We start from the raw sequence: 22,236 nt of genomic DNA, 5'->3' as shown, positions 1-22,236 counted from the left end.
ACTATCATTTCCATAATAAAGAATATATATTTATTAAATTAACTTTTAATTGTATTGCGTATATATATAACAACTTATTAATACTTCCTTTTCTTGCAGAATTAGGTGTTTTCATACCTTTTTTACAAATGACATGATCTATATTGTTTCTCGAAATTTGTAACTGCTTCCCACATAAAAAAGAAGGTTAAACGTCATTGTAGTTCAATTGATTGTTTCTTTTGTGTTAGATATTTATGTACGAACGAAACAACCTCAATTCAGAAAGAATTTCTTAACCATACCCCTATTTCATATGCCTTCTTATTTTCATTGTAGTGACCTTCCTCATGTCAATCTTATTTAATGTACTTTTTGCACATGTTGGATCTAATAAGGTCATTCTTTGATGAAAACTGTTCCCTTTTTACAACAGCTTGTAGGTTTCTTAGCACTTAACGGTTTGAATGTATATAATAGATTTGATAAGAAGTTTATGCGTTATTTTATCCGTAGGTGTTAAATTCCCGTTTAAGATAAAATGATGTCAGCTTTTAAGAACATTCTTTTGATAGTGTTTCGTTAAATAGATTACAAACCATTTTCTCCAACCTAATTTATGATCTATCCGCTTCCGTTATATTTCATTGTTATTCATGTCAGAGGTAATGTACAACTGTCAGTATTATCTTTTGGTGTCCTTGTCAATTATAACTTGTTTGGTTCTATGGTGCAGCAACACAATTTAGGTCATCTGACGCCGAAACAGGAAAGATGATTTTGGTAAACCTTGGGTGTTACAAACTTTAAGCAACATCAGGGGTCAAAACCACCTCACCTGCTATAGCTAAGAGATTCAAAGACTCAAATAATTTGAACACATTTAGTCGCTTGTTACAAACAAGCACGGTTAAACGGTGGCTGCAATTCTGATGCCACAAATAGTAAAGGCAACCCCTATTGTTCATTGTGAGACGCGGCAATAAGTGTTACGTAACTGTTGTTACGCAGATTCCCTTAGTGATTTTTCGTTCTCAAACATTAAACAAGGGTTTAGTGCTCAGTTGTCATTACCAAAGCAAAAGTCATGAAAAAAAGAGTTATTTACAACATATAAAGGCTATCTATAATTTATATGTTTAAAAAGATATGAATGTTTTAGCTGGTGAATATATTGTGAAAACGAAAATATTGACGTATGCTATCAGTTTAATATTAACCATATAACTTTTTACTTTCATGCAAAGTAGTAAATATATAAAAAAAATATACTTTGCAATGTTTTAATCGGACTATCTCAAAAGGAAAACAAAGATTACATCCTTTAATAATATAACAAATAATTTTTGCCAAAAAGGTACATTGTTTTACATAAATTCTTCTCAGTGCATGTATTCCGCTGGACATTTTCATTCTAAATTAGTACTATAATACATATCAGCTGCGTCACGACAAAACCAACATATTGCGTTTGCGACCAGCATGGATCCAAACCAGGCTGCGCATCCGCGCAGTCTGATCAGGATCCATGCTGTTCGTTTACCAACCCTTTTACAAGTAGAGAAAATGATAGCGAACAGCATGGATCCTGATTAAACTGCACCGATGCGCAGGCTGGTCTGGATCCATGCTGGTCGCAAACGCACTATGTTGGTTTTGTCGTGACGCGGCTCATAATTATGTTCTTGCAACACAGTTGAGTATTTTTTACACATTGCCTGTTTACATAGAATATTCTTCTTTGGAATGTTATAAAAACACAGTTTATATAGTTAAAACAAAGGTTCTTGCAACATTTTTTATCATCAAAGAACGCCTAGTTCTTCTGATAGAATTGTAAACATGTGTTTCATCTTATCTAATATTATAATCAATGTTGAACAGAAATTATGATTATCTTAATATAACAAATGAGATTTTTGATTCAAAATTCAATTAGCAAGAACCAGCTGTCGGTATACATGCTGTTATAATTTTTGTTCAATAACGGTAAGGATTTTTTGTTATACTTTCAAATGTTTTTTTTATTATATTCTAACAATAAATGGAAAGAGTCCTTCAATTTTAAAATCTCAAAAGTGATTAAATAGTAACATGTTTACGCAAATGGTGTTTCCATGTTATAGATTGCGCAAAACTGATTTTGAAAAAAATAAGCCTAGTGGAGGTGATATAAAATCGTTTTTTAATCACTAAGATCATTTACATATTAAACTGTTATCTCTTATTAGAGACAATGTTTCTGTTTACAAAAGAAACATTGTGGTACCGAACAAATTCAAGCGTATATACAATGAAAACAGCCTTAGGTTAACGAATCTCTAATAGATTACGACAATTCCACGCGTTCGAGCTATATTTATTTAATTTACTGTCGAAATCAGATGTTTGTGATTAGAAGCAGAAAGTTACTAGATTTAAAACATAACATTTTTTCCTAAAAGAAAATCTGAACTGTTTCTTAGTTATTCAATAATTAATTATCATTCTGATATAAGATTTGGTCTTACAGAAAACTTAACTAGTATATGTTAGTTGAAGTTTTTTTCCTATTTAAATCAAGGGAAGAAAACAGCACTGTTATATATCAATACAGTTTTTCAAAACCACATTGAAAGAGTACTGAATATAATGTGTTGGACAAAAAAAACGAAAGGAAAACTTCCAAACCATGCGATAAAGTAAATATCTAAATTAAATGTAGGTTTGCATACATCTATGATGGAATTCATGGATAAGATATTTCAAAGGTATCTGCGAAAAACATGAAATCTTTATCATCAATAGTCATTAAGTAATAGAAAAAGGATTTGAAACTTAAGGTTATCTGATTAGAATGATGGACAAAATCATTTTCCTGAGAAAAGTGTTGCCAGTTTTCGAGCATGTAAACATCGATACAGCATTTCGCGATTTTTGTTCAGCCGTTTTTATATCTCGGGTCACGTGGTCAGTTTAGTAAGCGCACGGTTATGGGGTCTTTAAATGAACTATTCAATAATGACAGAGATCATTTTTTTTATCCCAAATTCCTTCGAATTTAAAAAAGAGTGAATTCGAAAATGGCAGCACTGATTTATTTGTAGAATGTGACTTTATAAGTCTTTAAATTTTAAACTTCCCATTTTTCCTCTACATTCAGGAAACCGGAATGCATTAACTTAATTCCCGCACAGTTTTAATAGGTAGCTGTTTAGATATTATTCATGCCGGGCTAAAACATCTAAAGATTGATACTGTTATTTCCTTCATATTTGGAGAGCAAAACAACATTGTCATATTAAGCTATGCTATACACACATACATTTTTAAATCTATTTTTAATACATAAACATCATTGTATTAACTATTCGATTATTATGCCTTAATTTAGATTAGTATTAATATAATTTATACCAAATTTTGTAGCAGAATTTTAGTCATTCTGTATGGCTTATAAAACCAAAGTTTTCTAGTTTCAATAGCAAGTGAAGCGTAACGACAAGTGTTCAAATACCCGTCAAAATTGTAACTACTTTATGTACATGCAAACTGCCAAAACGTCAGCGGTTATCATGACAGAATTTCCGTAGCAAGATGTTTGTCATTTTAATATTACGACTGTCTTCTTAATATATTTATTTATTACCAGTTCTCACCAGTACTGGTTGGTTCCAGGAAGCGGACTCGAAAGTGATTAATATAAGTTGCAAGAACTTGTTTCGCAATCGAGCTTAAATAAATATGTTTAAACCAATATTTATTTATTATGTACATATTTTTTTTCTAAATGTTCTGTTTCACTGAAATTATTAAACGCACTTATATAACTAGAATACCTGTTGTTACATAATCGTGCATATTTCCCGAGATAGAACGAAGGTCGGTATAAGTAAGCGTCTTGAGCTGTAGTTACACATGTGACAATCATATACAGCTGTCGGCAAGACTAGAGAGTGTTTTACTGTATGACAATGTATAGAGGTTGATTAACAACGTTTGTTTCCGCCTGTCAATCTGTCAATATATTTAAAGATTTTCGTCCGTACATCAATATTGCATTATTGTACGTCAATTTATCATAATTCTGCAACATTTGTTAAGACAAAAAACTTAATTTGTTTTCAATTCGTGCAAGCAGTCGTGTTGTATAATGTTCGCTGTGTGTTTGTATAGGAATTTATAACAAACCAAGTATCTACCGTACAGGTAAATAATCATTTTCTTACTTTTACTGCTAATGTTTTTAGTTATTATATTAATGCATAAAATAAGATTCTGTAAATAACTGTTCAATATCTGTTTATAAGGTATAAAACATATGATTTTTAATATCTATTCTGTATTTTAATATTATTAATATTATTATTATTATTATTATTATTATCATCATCATTATTATCATCCAATAAATGTAAATAACATAATCTTTCTGAAACTTTTTATATTAAATTATAATAGCACGTTATTGCCAACCCTATTACAAGTACAGAAAATATTTGGAACAGCATGGATCCTGATCAGACTGCGCGGATGCGCAGGCTGGTCTGGATCCATGCTGGTCGCAAACCCATTATGTTGGTTGTGTCGTGACGCGGCTCATAAATACTGAATATTTTTCTGTATCAACAATATATAGATTGTATTTCATTATTGAAATTTAAAATTAAAATGTTATTTTATAATCTAAATTCGTGCCTTTGTCGAAGTGATAATACGCATTTCAAATAAAAATATAACCTGTATTAATGGTATTGTGTTTAATGGACATTTCATGGGGAAGTAAAGTATGAAACCCGGTTTTTTACTAACAATCTACGTGTTTTTCTGATGATACAACAACAAATTATCAAATGATCTTACAAAGCATTTTAATGATGTACATGTATATTGGAATTAAGAAGTATATTTAAGACAGCTTATCAAGAAGTTGAATTTTGCAAAACCCTAATTGAGTTGCAATAAACATACATTATCATTCTTAAAATCACATATTGAATATAAACACATTCATATGTTGCAACGCTTTAAAATAAATCGGACATTCCTTATGAAATGCATCGGACATTCCTTATGAAATACATCGGACATTCCTTATAAAAAAACATCGAACATTACTTGTCAAATACATCGGACAATTTTTCTAAAATGCATTCGACAATTCTTTTTAAATACATTCGACGTTCCTTATTAAATACATCGAGCATTTCTTATGAAATACATCGGACATTTCTTATAAAATACATTGGACATTCCCTATTAAAAACATCGGACATTTCTTATGAAATACATCGGACATTTCTTATAAAATACATTCGACGTTCTTTATTAAATACATCGGACATTTCTTATTAAATACATCGGTCGAGTACATTATGTAGTTACATAGTGGCAGTACTGAGTAGGGTTATTTTTCATGTTGCAATATAATTTAAAAAAACATCTAAATAGTTTTTTAACATTAAAATGAAATCGATTCCTTTCCATATACTTCAATCTGTTTTCATCAGACTTAAAGTTTATGTTAATGTGTGTTATCTTTTTTTCTAATTATATTTCAACATGTAGCGTGTTGTTATAATGAAAACATATGTTGTATTTATTAAAACTGTCACCGCCGTTCATTTATCAATAACGCAGAAGCAGACGACAAGAAAAATCTAATTTATATTGCGTTTCTAATACTCCTTACATGTATATTCTGAACACAATTTAATTAGTACTTCACAAAACATATTTAAATAACAGCTTCGGTTATGAATGTCATTCTTAGAACAACGTAGAATAACAGATTTGTTTAAGAGCACAGTTTGGATTTCGAAGTTTAAGTGTGAGACACAACGGAAATTATATGGTAAACATTGTGCTTGAATTAGGATAACTTTATTATTTTATTACTTTTCCTGAAAATATTAAATTCATGACGGTTTGTAGTTAGATCGGATTCACTTTAATATTTCATTGTGTTCGAAATGTATTTTAACATCTGTTAAATATATATCGTGAATTTCTATTAAATGTTACAAAATATTGAATACAGAATATGTTTGCCCGCTAGCTTGTTTCATAAAATTGTTGCGCAAAAGTTTATGCATAAGTTGGGATGGAAGGCGGAACCTTGCCAGCGTCCAAATATAAATCTGATGCGTATATTTGTAGCGGCTTTTCAAGGACAGTGTCAGACTTGTATGATTTGAGCAGATACAGTGTTTTGTATTCTAGAAATAGTCAATAGATCTTAAAGCACGCGGGGTAAATGCACGCGGGGTAAAGCACCATTTCACTGAGCGTCGGTTTAAGTCTAAAATGAATAAGTACTTCTAATTTAGAAACATCATTTGTTCACAAGTCTATTTTTCCTTTTCTATTTTCCGCATTAAATTCAAATATTCTAAACATTGAGCTTGCAGTCGTGCAGCAGATCCTACCGATGCGGCTTATGGTCTGCACTTTCCATATTTAGTTAGTATATAGATTCACATTTTCCCTAACTGATGAATGGTTTTTTTCTAAATTGAAAGATGGACAAGTCAATTAATATACATATATTTATCTTGGTAAGGATAAATGTCAATCAATGTTAAAGTGGCAATATGCCCATCTTAGTGTGAATGTGAAAGTCTTAAAACTTAAAATTAAGACAAATTCGTTTAAATTTTATATTTTTCTTCGCAAAAATAATCAATAATCCTCGTGACCAATGTAAAATTCAGGCTGGAAATCTTATATATGCGATATTTTAAGCTCGATTTAAGTCATTTTTCACAAAGAAATAATTAGTCTGAAAAAAACTTGGTGAGCTATAGTCCAATATATTAGACGTTACAGGCTTGTTATAGTTTTTGTCGGTCAAGCCTGACGTCTAATAGTTATTGCTCAAAAACGCATAGCATCATAAAAAATTCAAAAAATGTCTATTGTTCTGCCTTTCAAGCTTTATTCAAAAGCTTATCATATTTTCTTTCAATTTCATGCTCAATCATACACAAAAACTGTCAAACGATGAACTTATCAATTTAAAATCAAATATAAACATCAATCTATTTTTGTCTATCAGCCATACTGGTTAAGCAAGGTGCTTTACAGATTGATTCCAAATTTTTGAACGGAAAAATATATTCGAACACACTGACGGTGCATGGGCAATTATTTCGTTAAAAAAATATTCCGTTAGATTGTTCTGACTCAGTTAAACGCTTGCATTTGAATTAGCCAATCAGATTTCGCGCACTTTACGGCCGCCATTTGTTTATCGGCTGTAAAAGGAATTGAAATACATGAGAGGATTTAATCATGATTTTTCGGATGTGACAGTTTAATTATTTTGACAAAAGGTATTTATTTTTTAGTTTTGTTCATAAATAGGTCAAAAAATATGTAAATACACGCTGTCTTCATTGTTTTTCGTTCCGCCCGATTTTCTGGCGGAACATGCTATGGGTTTTTGAGCAATTTCGATATGACGTTGCTTTGCCCAGAAGCAAAAATATCTCAAAGCGACGTCATATTTATAGGACTAGGTGAGCTAATGATCTGAAAGTTTGCAAAAAAGTTATCAGTCTAGACCTAGTGGGACATTAATCTCGAAAATTTCAAGTTCCGTCATATCAGAAAACCTCAGTGGAGTCTCTTTTAAATGACATTATGTTGATTAATTCGTTGAAAGGATCTCAACTTACTATATTTCTGAATTATTATTTGCATATTTTCCTGTTTGAAGTGCTCAACTGACTTATGTAAGAAAATCAAATTTTATGCCTTTAGGATTTTGAATATAAATGAGATCCTTTAAGGGACTTTTATGTATGTGCACAAGTCTGAACATTTGGGTAGCGGTGGTCTAGTAGTTAAGGTATCTGCCTCTCAACCCAGAGATCATGGGTTTGAGCCCTACTCGGTTCACATCCGTGTTCGTTCATATGACACTAGTACTTGTTGGTTCCAGGAAGCGGACTCGAAAGTGCAAAAACTTGTTTCGCAATCGAGCTTAAATAGATAGATGTATGCTAAAACCAACTTTTTGAATACATGTTAACTGAGAGAAAAGATAAGCAAAAGAAAGAAAAGTAAAGTTCACGCAAGGCATCTCCCAAAAAACGCGATCTCTGTGAAGAAATTGTGTGGGCTAATTACGGAATGCCGTTAGGGCCATTGCCTATAAATGTGTTAATCTGAAACGCGATAGTCGATAGTACGATGGTGAAAACGCGAAATCACGAAACTACGATGGTGAAAATGCGAAAGCACGATGATGAAAACGCGAAAGTACGATGATGAAAACGCGACAGTACGAAACTACGATGATGAAAGCGCGATAAACTATCGTGTTTTCACCATCGTACTGTCGCGTTTTCACTATCGTAGTTTCGTGATTTCGCGTTTTCATCATCGTACTGTCGTGTTTTCATCATCGTACTATCGCGTTTTCACCATCGTACTATCGCATTTTCATCATCGTACTATCGCGTTTTCATCATCGTACTGTCGTGTTTTCATCATCGTACTATCGCGTTTTCACCATCGTACTGTCGTGATTTCATCATCGTACTGTCGCGTTTTCATCATCGTACTATCGCGTTTTCACCATCGTAGTTTCGTGATTTCGTGTTTTCACCATCGTACTATCGACTATCGCGTTTCAGATTAACACATTCATAGGCGATGGCCCTAACGGAATTCCGGAATGCCGTGAGGGCCATCGCCTATGAATGGTTTGATCTGAAACGCGATACTCGACAGTACGATGATGAAAACGCGAAATCACGAAACTACGATGGTGAAAACGCGACAGTACGATGGTGAAAACACGATAGTTAATCGCGTTTTCATCATCGTAGTATCGTACTGTCGCGATTTCATCATCGTACTATCGCGTTTTCATCATCGTGCTTTCGCGTTTTCACCATCGTAGTTTCGTGATTTCGCGTTTTCACTATCGTACTATCGACTATCGCGTTTTAGATCAACACATTCATAGGCGATGGCCCTAACGGCATTCCGTAGCTAATAGAAAGTTCGTTAAATAGACGCAAAGCTGTGTGACGCAAGAATAATTAGTAATCCTGTAATTGGATTACATATAAGGCATGCATAAAACGATTTCACGATTGATATGAATCCTAAATACCAAGACTTGTCTTGTGTGGCTTTAAATGTAATTTTCGCATTATCCAGACAGTTAGAAATTGAATTAATTGAACAGCTGTGACACCGCGGGTTTTAACTGTAAAATTATGACAAAATAAAAAAAATGTTTAACAATTTTTCTACAGACGAAAGTTTATATTTGCAAGCAATTTACTCCCATTTAATATGTTTTCTAAAAATATGCTCATTTACATTCAGCCTAACATTTTCAGATGTATTTACGATCAAACATAAATTGTGCCCATAGCCATTTACAGTTTGCAACAAAAGCTTATGACAAAGACAGAGAGATAGATAAATTAAACAAAACAAACATATGTGCAAAGCATTACAAAATAGAATATATCTGATAGACCAGACACAGGTGTCAAATAGAATGAAAAGTTTCTCTAGCTAAATATATTTGGCTAAATTGTGTTGCAAATAGTCTCCTCTCTTGACAATACTTATTGTTTACAGAACAGGAGACAGTTCTTCAAAGCTCTGTTTAATTTAACAGAGCTTTGAAGAACTGATCCCAGAACAGAACCTAATTGAACTTAAGCTGCGTGTGCAAGATAAAAAGTTTACAACTGAACAGTTAAAATAAATAACGTGACAAGGCATAATTACTTCTTACAAAATATTAACAAGGAAAAAACACGAGAGAGGGGGAAATTAAAAAAAAACAGTTATTCATAAGTAATATTATTTGACCATAGAAGTATTTTGGTGAGCTACAATTAACTTAAATTGGCATATTAAAACAAAATAAAATTCACTTTTCCGATTTTATCACTTAGGTTAGACAAACATTTTAACCATATTTAATCACATTTTATATAAAATATACATATAACTTTCAATATCAATATACATGTATATGATGAACTATTATTAAATAAATTAAAATGACATCAAGATTTAATATAATTTAAATATACATTTGTAACCGATATCATTTACTACACAGAAAATGTTATTAGCACTCATGTCAATGCATTTTTATTGTCGCATTTTCCGACTGCTGTAACACTCATTTAATTGTCGCATGTTACATACCATAAACACGCACATACAAACGCATAAACTGTGTCTATGTGATCTAAGATCGTTTCCCGATATAAATACATGTATGTTGTAGCAAAAGCAGCTGTCTGACAGTCGCGAAATATAAGTGAGAAATGTTTGAATGTATTTCCTAGTCTATATTTTACCATGACAAAACAAGTGTTGTTTCATTCTGATCTATATTTCTCCATGATAAAACAAGTGTTATTCTCATTCTTATCAATATCTTTCCATGAAAAAATAAGTAATGTACTTATTCTAATCAATATCTCCCCATGAAATAAAACAAAAGTTGTTCTGATTCTTATCTTGTTTTCACAATTAAAACAAGTGTTGTTATAATTTCAAGCTATATGTTTACCATGATAAAACAAGTGCTGTTCTTATTCTAATCTATATTTCGTAATAATAAAACACGTGTTGTTCTAATTCTAATCTATATTTCACCATGATAAAATAAGTTTTGTTCTTATTCCAATAAATTTTTCTGTTCATGAGAAACAAGTGATGTCTGTTCTAATACTATTTTATATTTCTACATGATAAAACAAGTGTTGTTGTAATTCATATCCAAATTTCACCATTATAAAACATGTGTTTTTCTAATTCTTATTAATATTTCTCCAAAGTTAAACAAGTGTTGTACTATATTTCGCTGTTGTTCGAACAATAATCCAAATGTCACCATAATGGAACAATTGGTGTACTTATTCTTATCCATATTTTTTCATCGTAAAATAAGTGTTGTTTTTATTCACATCTATACTGTACTATGATTAAACAGGCGTGGCTCTAATTCTTTATAATTTCTTTTTATATTGCAGTTATGGCTTTGGAATTGGAAAAACGTACATCCCGCATGCGAAACTTTCGAGTAGTCCTCCTGGGTTCCACTGGCGTTGGCAAAACGTCTCTGATCAAGCAGCTCTTGTATAAAGATTTCCCAGAAAGGCATAAAGAGACTCTTGAAGAGCTTCACCGTCACGTACTAGACATGGGTGCAATGTCAGTAGAAATAGACATTCTCGATACTTCCGGAACACATGAGTTCCCGGCCATGAGGCAATTAGCTATTGCCACTGGCAATGCGTTTCTTCTCGTCTACTCTGTTGATATCAGAGAAAGCTTTGCAAATGTCAAGTTCCTTATAAATGAAATAAAAGAAAACAAGCAGGGGGCGGATTACTTCATTATTGTGATAGCCAACAAGTCTGATTTGGAAGACATTGACAAAGAGCAGAAAGCTTTAAATGAGTCAATAGTGTGCATGGAGTGGAGTGAGAAGCTTGTGGTTACTTCTGCAAAAACCGGCGGCAACATTGTAAAAGTATTGGACTATATTAAAGAAAAGGTCAAAGACAAAATTGCTTCGGAAAGCAAAAAGCAGCCTCATTTGAGAAGAATTTCGATGCCGTCAATAAAACTGACAAAACATCGACAGAATGCATTAAAGAAAAATTCGAGAACATTCTCAGCCGATTAAATCTGAAACAATATAACAATGGCATAGGTTGTCCGCTTTTTTTTTCCTTTGATTATTTGATATATTTTAATTTGTTAATTGGCATAATTAACTCTTGTTAAGGGAGGGGCCATTATACCTATTCGAATCATTCATCTTTGAAAAACTTTATCACCTTTATTTAACAACGACTTGATTTTGTTTGTTTATTATATCAAAAAGCTATTATGATTCGGTGATAGTCTTCTAAAAAGAAAAGAGGATAATAATGTGATGTCATATCTAACATTATACATGTATATATGAATTGTTTTAATTGGTGCTATATGTGTTCCATTTACAAAATACGATATTTGTATAAATGAACGTTTATCTGGTAACTTATAATGATTGTAATATAATAGAATGTTATGTAACAATTAAATTTTGCATAACGATATGCGTTTATATTGTAAAAAGAAAGTTATATATGACTGTAATATAACACAATGTTATGCAGAAATTAAATTTTGTATAACGATAGGCGATTAGTTTTTACGTATTAGTCATAAAATGACATGTGTTTGTACAGGATACATCTGTAGCTTTGTTTTGCAACTATGAGGTTGTTTTGACATAGTTATTTGTAACTTTATTGGCAATAATAATTTACATAGCAAACATTATAACATTTATTTATTTATTTATTTATTTATTTATTTTAATGTAAAGCCTTTACTTTGAGTTTGTTTTATTACTATGCATATAAAAATTAAACGACCATGTATAGGTTGAAAATGGCATATTTTATATTTCACATTTTAAATAAAGCATAATTATATACTTTCGTGCCATTTGTTTTCATTGTTCGCATGGTTGACATATACAGTACAATCTAAAGAGCAACATCCTTTAGAACGCCAAATTGTTGGTTGCTGCTAAGCGGTGTGGTTCCTGGAAAGTTAAATTGATTGTGCAGTCATAGTGTTACAAGAATTTATACTGAAGTTATTTCTTACTACCGAAGGTCGCGCTGCAGACAACAAAATCTTGTTGCAGGCTCGGTTGGTCATGGGCGTCAGATTTTTATGTGCAGTCAATCATCCATGTCCCCTTTGCACCAGTTTAAGCACATTTCACATTTAAATACTGATAATGTGACACGTATGATAAATATGTGTTTATACGACGGTGATCATAGAAAGCTTTCGTTTGATTATTGAAGGTAATATTTTGTATTGTTTAAAGGTTCTGATATAGTAAAGCACATAGCGCAGCATTGCCAAAATGTATATGATTACACTAAGTGCGGCATTCCAAATATAATCTTATAAAGTATACCACGAAGTGCAACATTATCAAAATGTTCTCGTATAGTATAGCTCATAGTCCAACATGGCGAAACTGTTCTTATATATTATAACATGCAATGTGGCATTGCCAAAATGTAGTCATAAAAATAGAAAGTAGTGCAACATTGCCAAATTTTCCCTATTAGTATAACACGTAGTTCGACAAAATGATGTCATTGAGCAGGACATGTAGTGAGACATTGCCAAAGTATTTTCATAGACATATAGTTAAACAGCCTAAATGTTCTCATATAGTCGAAGTGAATCATTGCCATAATGTTCGCATATAAAACGTTCAATAGTACTAAACCTTGTACCTTCTCGTTTATATACATTTTCATTCTTTTTAAATGTAGAATTCTACTTATAACATTAATCTTATACAGTATAATGAGCCTCTCTACACTGCTACAAAAGGGAGACAATAAGGTATATCTTATTTTCATTTCAGTACAACTAAATTTTTTGTTTCTTCGGAGTTCTTAACAGATGCGACGCAGTTTGAAGACAAAAGTATAATTTTGTCCATTCTTAATATCTATAGGTATACGAGTTTCTAAACCTTTTGGATAGACATTAATCTTCGATACAAAATAAACATTATACAACGTGTTTGTTTCAACATTTATTTATTTAGACACATCTATCTAATTTCACAAGTATATTTCGTTTAAGACTTCTATGTATTATATGGTTACAGAAATTAATCATTCGATGATAATAATTGTGTAAAAAAATGTAGATTCAGAATAACTTTATCTCCGATGTTTCTCCACTTTAACAAAAAGTTTTGTTTACATATTTTTATTTCGTTTATGTAATGACAAGTTTAAAAGTACATGACACATTACAGGTCATTTTTTATACAAAGCCGATAATTAAACGTTTTTTTGTGTGACACATATCAGATTATGATATAAGACCAAAGGCAACAAAATGATCGTGTCAACGACATATAATAAGATTCTTTAAGTGTGTTGATTAAGGTTGATTAAAGGTTTAATAAGTACATATATGTGAAGGTAGCAGTAAAATTGTTCTCGTTAATCTTCTGAGGGACGGATTTAGATAAATCTCCTACTACATGTGTATATGAATATTTTTTTAAATACACGCTACAAAACACGTGTAAAGTTTGTTTTATTGCTGAATTTACTTCGTCTTTGGTATTTAAATCTAGAGATATTATTGGGCAATAAATTCTTGAATAACTGGAATAACTGTCATATTAAATGAGCTCTTGGTCTCATGAAATATTATAAATCAATTATTACTTACAGTTAGAAAATGAAAAAGTGTAATTAAAATACAAATCTATTTTCTTACAGCATAATCATAAACTGAGACTTACAGTAAATTGAAAAGACTTCTTTCCTCAAAAAGATCTTTATATACAGATCAGGACAAAAGGAAAAACACACAAACATTTAAACGTCATACACATGGACGTAAAATATATACAGTAATAATTAAACAAATCCTGTTATGACAAAAAAGTAAAAATACAACAAACAATCAAATGTTTTACATTAGTAAAGTACAGATGCACTTCAGTCATCACCATTATGTTCCTGTTATCTGTACGGAAGAAAAAGTAACATTCATGTGTTTCTTTTATTTATTTCTCTTCCTTCAGGGAAATTTGATAGCTGATGAAGATACACGTCAATAAGTCGTTCGCCTTAAACAAGCATTTCTAACCTAAATGGTGTTGTCTAATGTACTTTTAGTTACTATTTCCTTCATGTTACATCACGAGAAGATATACTTGTTTTCAACGCTGAAATAAGATAATCTACTCTATTTGTTTCGTCAGATAATGTTCTTCGTGCCAATTATCCATTTTTCATCACGGGAACTTAATAGATCTCCGCATGAGAGATAAAAATATCAAGAACAGTCACGTTTCGCATTTGGGGTCGAAATAAGTAAGTGAAAGCTACTGAAAATTAAACAATACTACAAAAAGATGAATAAGAGCGCAATTTATATTCGCTTCATGTGTAACAATGCTATTAAATTAACCGCATAGTAGCAAAGTTATATTTTATTCCAGTATTTAGCTTTAATTTTGATCACATGTCGGTTGCAAATGCTTTTTTCCAGGCAATTCTCAAAAACAAAAACGGGAAGGAAACTTCTGGTCCTTCGGGATCATGATGCAAGCACTTTTAAGTGTTGAGAATTGAGTACCGCTCAAGCCGATGCTAGGGGGCGTGAGGGATACAACATTTATCATTATTCCTCATGTAAAGACTTAATCAAACCGAGTCTGCAATTCTTATGTAATTTTGTTGTGATTAATGCTTCCGAGGGATCACTTTGTTTCCAGATTTTTGCACTTTACAAAATGTAATGCTCTTTTAATACACCGTTTCCCCGAGGCAAAACAAAGACGAACAAAGCAGCATAAAAACATTCATATCATTAGATGTCTTCTATTCTTTTATAAATCTCGTGCATTTCTACATTAATATTATTATATATTTGTCAAAGTAATCTTAGCAATGTGTTCTATTTCAGGACAGATGAAAATGTAAGAAATTTATCATTGTTTTAAGTAAATGTGTGATAACTTCCTTTTGTCATGCACATTTTATAGAACAAGACACAAAAGTGCATTCATTAATTTTTACTACAGTCACGTGTTTCATGAGGATTGTAAAATGTGACAAATTTAAAAGAGATAACATTAAATTTCATTGTTTAAAAACGATGATCTGCTCTTTTTTTTTCTTTAAATGATCCAACTTTTTACTAACTTATCATTATAAAGACGTTTACGTTTTATAAATATCTAGATAAAAAAAAGTGATCCCTCGGAAGCAAATTTACAATGCAAATTGCAGACTGGGTTTGATTGAGCCTGTACATGAGGGATTATTAAATGGTGCAACATCTCTTACGATTCCTAGGACAAGCTTGAGCGGTACTCAATTCTCAACACTTAAAAATTCTCTGGACTCAATGATCCCGAAGGAGCAGCAAAAAATATAACAACACTGAAAAATATAACAACGCAGTAAAGTTATTTAGTGAAAATACGAATGGGTATCTAAGGCTGGTTCTATATTTGAAATACCAGCAGAGTAAACGATAAACTGACCTGTTTATATGGGCATTACAGATGTCAATAAAATATCCGGGAAGTTTCAAGCATAAGCAAGGATTCCATTGTCAATTACATTCCATTAAAACACTTAACACATCAACATATATTGATCAAAAGCATAAACGCCAACCTGACCTGTTAATGTGACCATCATTGATGTTTGTGACAATCGTCAAAAGTAACTTTGTTAGGATAGCAGTATGAATTTGATTCAAGTATGCTTATACATAATGAAATGACCCTTTTAACGTTAAGTTAACGTATGAAGATTTCCAGATGGATGTTGATTTCCTGGTCCAAAAAGATACATTATTCATTACTTCTATATGATTGTCATATAAGTCGTTTTTTATAAATCTTTATAAAGATATGATATCATCAAATATGAAAATATAAATATTGATCTGTGATGTATAAATCAAAATAGGTTATATATTTCACTTCTAGTGCATTTAAGTAGCAGTTTAACTTGTGAAACAGCCTGATTCAGTACAATGCAATGTTCATAAAAATCATTAACTGCAGTAGCACAATAACATTTTTAAAAAGTTTTAACACAATATTGTAACATGCCGATATTTAAGGTTTAAAAGAGAGCAACAGTTGGTCCATTTCTCTCTTTTTGCAAAGTGTGTAACCATCATAGACATTTTCTGCGTTTTGCAACGTGGCATGTGCCACATTCGTGATATGTTTCTGAAACTACAAAATGTAACATATTTAAAACAGCTTTTAATGGGTGAAATGTTTAAATGATTAACAAATTAGAATCGAATAACACAAGATTTAATCGGATTATTCTGCTCATGCGTATTATAAATGTTAACACTAATTTCACCTGTGTCCTACATTCAGTTAACTTGTGTATATCAATTCATTTCAATATAAATTCAATTTAAACAAATTAAAGGCCCTGGCTTCAGCTATTATTTTCATTTTTACTGCCCAGTAATTCTTCATGGAAATAAAACGAAGGGAGATACAGAGTATCTCCGCTTTGTCAACGATGGAACATCACATTCCAAATCCATTTACTTCCGCCTCTGGCATTTGTGGTTAAAACAACCGCAATTAAACAGCTATATTTGCAATTTGTACAATTATACTACTTTGATGATAAATTATGTCATGTTCTAAATTCATGTTTGACCTTTTTAAAGATTTTGATATTATTATTATTATTGATTGAGAAGTTAAAATGTATTCATTTCTGAGACAAAATGTGCCTTACATGCAATGAAAGGGAAATAAAATTCAAAGAAATATCTTTATAAATTACACACTGTACTTTGAAGAGTTAAATTACATATCTGAATATAACTATCGGACACTTACTATCGGACACTTACACAAGTAAAAGCGAGTCACGTGACATGTTTTATTTATATGGTTTAAAAGTGTTAAGTTATTTTCCTTTCATCATTTACATGTATATAAAAATTTGAATTCATCATTTGTCTATTTCTCGTGGAAATTTAAGAGTGTGTCACTCGTTTTAAAAGTAAACCAGTAACGTTGTATGTCAGGGTAACGGAATTTGATGGTTATGACATAGAAAATCCAGAGTTACCAGGCATGTACGAATTTCAAAATACACGTAGGGCACAAAATGGGCGCAGTTTAACGAAACTCTCAAAATAGATATGAAACATGAAATTCTTACTGTGATAAATCAAAAATATTTGTGAAATCAATTCAAACAATAAAAATAACATTTAGAAAGCTAACATACAAAGAACTCCTCCCTCATAGAGCAAAACACACGCCAGTCTCTTATGCTTTGTGTCTACATTGGTCTTCACTCCAAGAGTATGCAAACTGGGCTGATCCAACCAATATAGACACACACACGCACGCACGCACACAAGTTAAAAAAAAGTAAAATATTAAGAAGCTGTTTGAAGAATGCTATTATTATTATTTAAAGGAATTTAAAAAGTGTAAGTCACTATCACATTTGTACTTTATTAGATCACTTTTCTATCAGAAAAAAACTATAAGAATATCCAAACTAAAATAAAGAGAAATATACCTGAAGTATCATGATTATAGTTAACGTTTAAAAGTGTCTACAGAGTCTGACTGACGAATGTCTATTGGAAGTTCGTTCCAAAGGCGTGGTCCCACCGTACTAAAACTGCTGTCGCTGAATGTCTTTTCTTATTGAAGGAAACAACATAACACCCCATCCGAAGAAGCTGAAGAACTCTTGAAGGCATATATGAAAACAGACATGTACGGAAATAAATAGGTACGAAAATAGATATATACGGGAAAATACAAACATAGGTATATAAGATAATATAATATTAATATGGAATCTAAATCATGAACAGGTCAAACTAATTTTATTCTCAAGGGACGAAGTCGTTATAGAATAATTTAGAATTAAATGTAGGTTTTTGGTTTTTTAATAAAACATAGTGTAAATAGATAGATTGAAGATGGTAGATTAGGCAGTATATTCTAACTACGAGTAATTAAATTCGATTAATTTATAGCCTTTTTTTTACCAAGCATTTTCGTTAATCGGCAGACCTTTTTATTGTACGAAAAATTTTTCTGTTTTATGGGGTTATTTTGTAGGAAGAAGGTGTGGTTGTTATTGTTGCTGGTCTTGCAAAATTCACTTTAAAGCACATTTTGTAAACAATCTTTACAAAAAAAGATAAGAAAAACTTATTTTTGACACTTTCCATTATATATAAAATAAAAAAGATAAATACATTCTCCAATATCTAATCAGGTTTACCATTAAATATAAGTCGCAAAATGGTCATGATAAGATGACATCTTACCGAACACTTATATGGGTTGCTTAAGAGCTATGGTAAGTATTTTCATACGAAATGGTAATACCATGTAGGAACATGACATTCCTTTTCACGTCCTTTGACATTTCGAAGATGCTCTTCTTACGAAAGTATTGATTAATATTGTGAACGTTTTGTCTTTTTATTTATGTGTTTAAAGACATATTTATTAAAAGTGTGTCAATTGATATTCGTGAAACTGTCAATTAGTGTTCTTTGTACATCGAAGGTTTAAGTGTTTAACAAGGAAATGTATGTGTTCTATATTAAACCATTTTTGACAATTAGTTGCATTCGCCTGCATTTTAAACTCAGCTCTGAAATAAATCAAATCAATCGGTTAATGTGATAATTTAATCGTTTTAATCACGTGACTTCCCAATTGAATTCGCATGGCACAAGTCTTTTTTGGATGAGCAAAATAAAATGCACGTTACCAAACATGTGTATTCCTTTTAAAACTGTCGTCTATTTTATTTTGTCATTGTATATTCAGGATATTCTATATAATGATGCTTTTCTGTATAAAATATGACACTAAATGCATTTTAAGTCCATTTTAATGTCAACAAACCGATTATTACGCTGATTAGTCAGTTCTATCTTTTCAAACTACTTTATAATTCTTGCATAAAAATGCATACGCAAGTATGCATTACGAAAACATGCACTGTGCATTACGAAAACATGCACTGACAGATAAAATCACGTGATCTTGCGCTCTTGGCGCAGGGTATCATGCTTACTGCATTGCCAGCTCTTAGCTAGTAGTTTCATTATCAAAACTTAACTGTAAAATAACATCCAAAAGCATGATAAAACCAGTTTTTACACAATATACTGATTACGAAATGCGGAATAATATACCTTTTATGTAAAAATAATGTTAATGCACCCTTTTCTGTGCATTTGTATCTTCAGAAGTCCTCCCAGGTATAACATCCATTGGGTTCGAGCTTTAAATGCGTTCTTGTGTTTCTGCAGATGCACAAAAATGGATGCTTTCACCCTCTATTAGTAATAATTAGTTCTTGTAAGATATAAATTCACTGACAGTTCAAGTCTATATTAAACATATAATTGCTTTAATTGGTTTTTTCTTGGTAAAAGGAAATAGCTTCCATTTATTAATGGCTCATGTAAAACATACGTATCATACATGTAGAAAGAAGAATAATAATAAGATTTTTCGCAAGTGAATAAATATAGAACACGGAAATTCTGAAGATCACTTACGTGTCTGTTGAGAAAGGTGCGCTTCATTGCTGTCATTATTACATAAACAGAAACGTTCCTGTGGTGAGATAATTTTATATATACATTTATTTCATACTTCAGGGCAATTCGATATTATGTGTGGGTACATGTTCAGTAATTATACGGTTTAAGTAACAAGTATATAATATGGTCCATTACTTGGAAGTTGTGTCATATATACTTCAAGGTTATACAGACTATTTATAGTTCGATTATGTAGAAAATTAAACTCAATCAAACCAAGTCTGCAATTCTTATGTAATTTTGTTGTGATTAATGCTTCCGAGGAATCACTTTGTTTCCAGATTTTTTTACATTACCTGGTAGTTGTGTCATATATACTTTATGTTTATACAGAGTTTATTTTAGTTTAATTATGTGGAAAGCTATTATCACTTTCGAAAATGTTCCTGGAAACAAACAAGCTCCTAGGAAATGAGTGTAAAGTGTCTTGCTCAAGGAAAACTACGGCTTGTCACTGACGGGGTTGAATGGGTATTTATTATTTCTTTGAAGGTAACTTCGTGATTATATGAAGTCGTTTCCGAGGCTTAGTGATGATCTAATTGAATTGTTTTATCAGTCGATTAGGTTCGTGACAATGTGCAATTTACATTCATGAAAATTTAAGAGACCATTACATGAGAGAAATTTCTTTTGATAATAGTAAATGGTTTGTGTTAAATTCTAAGTGTAGGTATTTGAAAACGGAGATCAAATCAAACGCTTGATTTCAGTTTGTACATTTAAGTATTGGCTCAATTGTGATGAGAGCTTAACAATAAACTGCTGACTTGCTTAAACAGACGTGTTCATATTCAAATGTTTGATCTGTCCATTAACACTATTTGTAATCTGAAGATGCATTCTGACTAAAGTTCAGATCTACTTATTTCTTACATGTAGATCTGATAACTACCGTATATGTTTCGCCTTCATTGCGATTCGGATTTCACGAGAAAGCTATTTTAGCCATGCAATCAAACCTGTTTTTACAGATAGGCATTAAACGAAATATCAAAATTATGTTGTTCTTGGATGTAAAATAAATTGTTATTTTTTGTTAGAAAACAGAAACTGTTTGAAGTAATAAAAAAGAAATAAATTTGAAATAAAAGACTCAATTTTAATGGTCAAGATTGATACACAACGTCGTGTTTGTTCTCGAAATTGTGAAAATTGCCTACTCCAATATTGGTTTTCCAGAGGTTAAAATTAGAAACCGTATCGCTTTCAAATTTATGAAAAGCTCTCCGATGATTGGCTGTTTTAAAGAATACGAGAAGGTGACAACTTATTGGTGGTCGTCAGATCCTAATGCGTAGCGTTATTTAGGAGTTGATTTTAATCAGATTGTATGGAGATAAAAATTTGAAGTGAGTAAGCCAACAGTATATAGTCTGATTAGACTGCATGGTTATACAAGCTGTCATGGCTCTATATTGGTAGCAATAGCTATTCAACATTGGTTCAATAAGGGTAAGCGTTAACACTTATTTGAATCATTGTCGGGTCCGCTTCGTGTATCTAACCTGATCACAGATTCATTTACTCCCCCTTGACTGTACATATCTGCAAAAAGGTTATGTTCAGTTCATATTAACTATTATCATAAAATGTTGGTTTCATGCGTATCAGTTATTTAGAAGATACACCGATTTAAAACATTTTTATTAACATATCCAGTATTAGTTTCATAAACATGACAAAACTCACTGTGCAATTTTGTTTTAGACTAACTATTAAAAAAAGTGGACAAGGGGTGACCTATCGGAAGCATTAAAAATCACAAAATTACTTGTAAATTGCAGACTTGGTTTGATTGAGTCTGTTCGTGAGGGATAATGTAAAGGTGCATCATATCCCACCAAGAATCTGATCATTAAGATTATTTTAATGGACTACGAAATTATATAATTCTTTTTCAAATCAATTAAAAAAACAATCAAGTACAAACAAGCAGTCTAGCACCAAGTGCCTTTGCATAGCAACATTATATATGAATTTATACTTCAATAAATTTCATTTCCGTTCTAATTGCAACATTATCTCTGCAATTTCTTGAATGTCACGTTTTATACTTCCTTATACTTCCTTACTGGTTTA

At 31.5% G+C, this 22,236-nt stretch overlaps 1 protein-coding gene across 2 annotated transcripts; it reads left to right on the top strand.

Annotated features, from left to right (window-relative positions):
• Nucleotides 1-3,881: 3,881 nt before the first annotated feature.
• Nucleotides 3,882-12,430, top strand: LOC132712681 (ras-related protein Rap-2c-like). 2 transcript variants are annotated; one of them, XM_060695089.1, is made up of 2 exons: nt 3,882-4,167; nt 10,980-12,430. In XM_060695089.1, exon 2 carries the CDS (start codon nt 10,982-10,984, stop codon nt 11,636-11,638), a length of 657 nt encoding a protein of 218 aa, XP_060551072.1. In that variant the 5' UTR covers nt 3,882-4,167; nt 10,980-10,981; the 3' UTR covers nt 11,639-12,430. The 2 variants fall into 2 exon arrangements, with proteins under 2 accessions (XP_060551072.1, XP_060551071.1); XM_060695088.1 differs by lacking the exon at nt 3,882-4,167 and adding an exon at nt 5,599-5,812.
• The last annotated feature ends 9,806 nt before the right edge of the window (nt 12,431-22,236 follow it).

The sequence above is a fragment of the Ruditapes philippinarum genome, unplaced genomic scaffold (genome assembly GCF_026571515.1).
Source record: "Ruditapes philippinarum isolate M1 unplaced genomic scaffold, ASM2657151v2 ctg1813_1_1_1_1, whole genome shotgun sequence".
Lineage (NCBI taxonomy): Eukaryota > Metazoa > Mollusca > Bivalvia > Venerida > Veneridae > Ruditapes > Ruditapes philippinarum.
Note: the sequence above shows the minus strand (reverse complement) of the source record. Positions and strands in the feature narration are given on the sequence as shown.

What these genes read in the sequence shown, in the direction of transcription:
- LOC132712681 (XM_060695088.1), top strand. Translation starts at nt 5,719, where the DNA reads ATGTCATTCTTAGAACAACGTAGAATAACAGATTTGTTTAAGAGCACA. An exon ending in GACACAACGGAAATTATATG is followed by an intron (nt 5,813 to 10,979) that starts GTAAACATTGTG and finishes TTTATATTGCAG; the next exon opens with TTATGGCTTTGGAATTGGAA.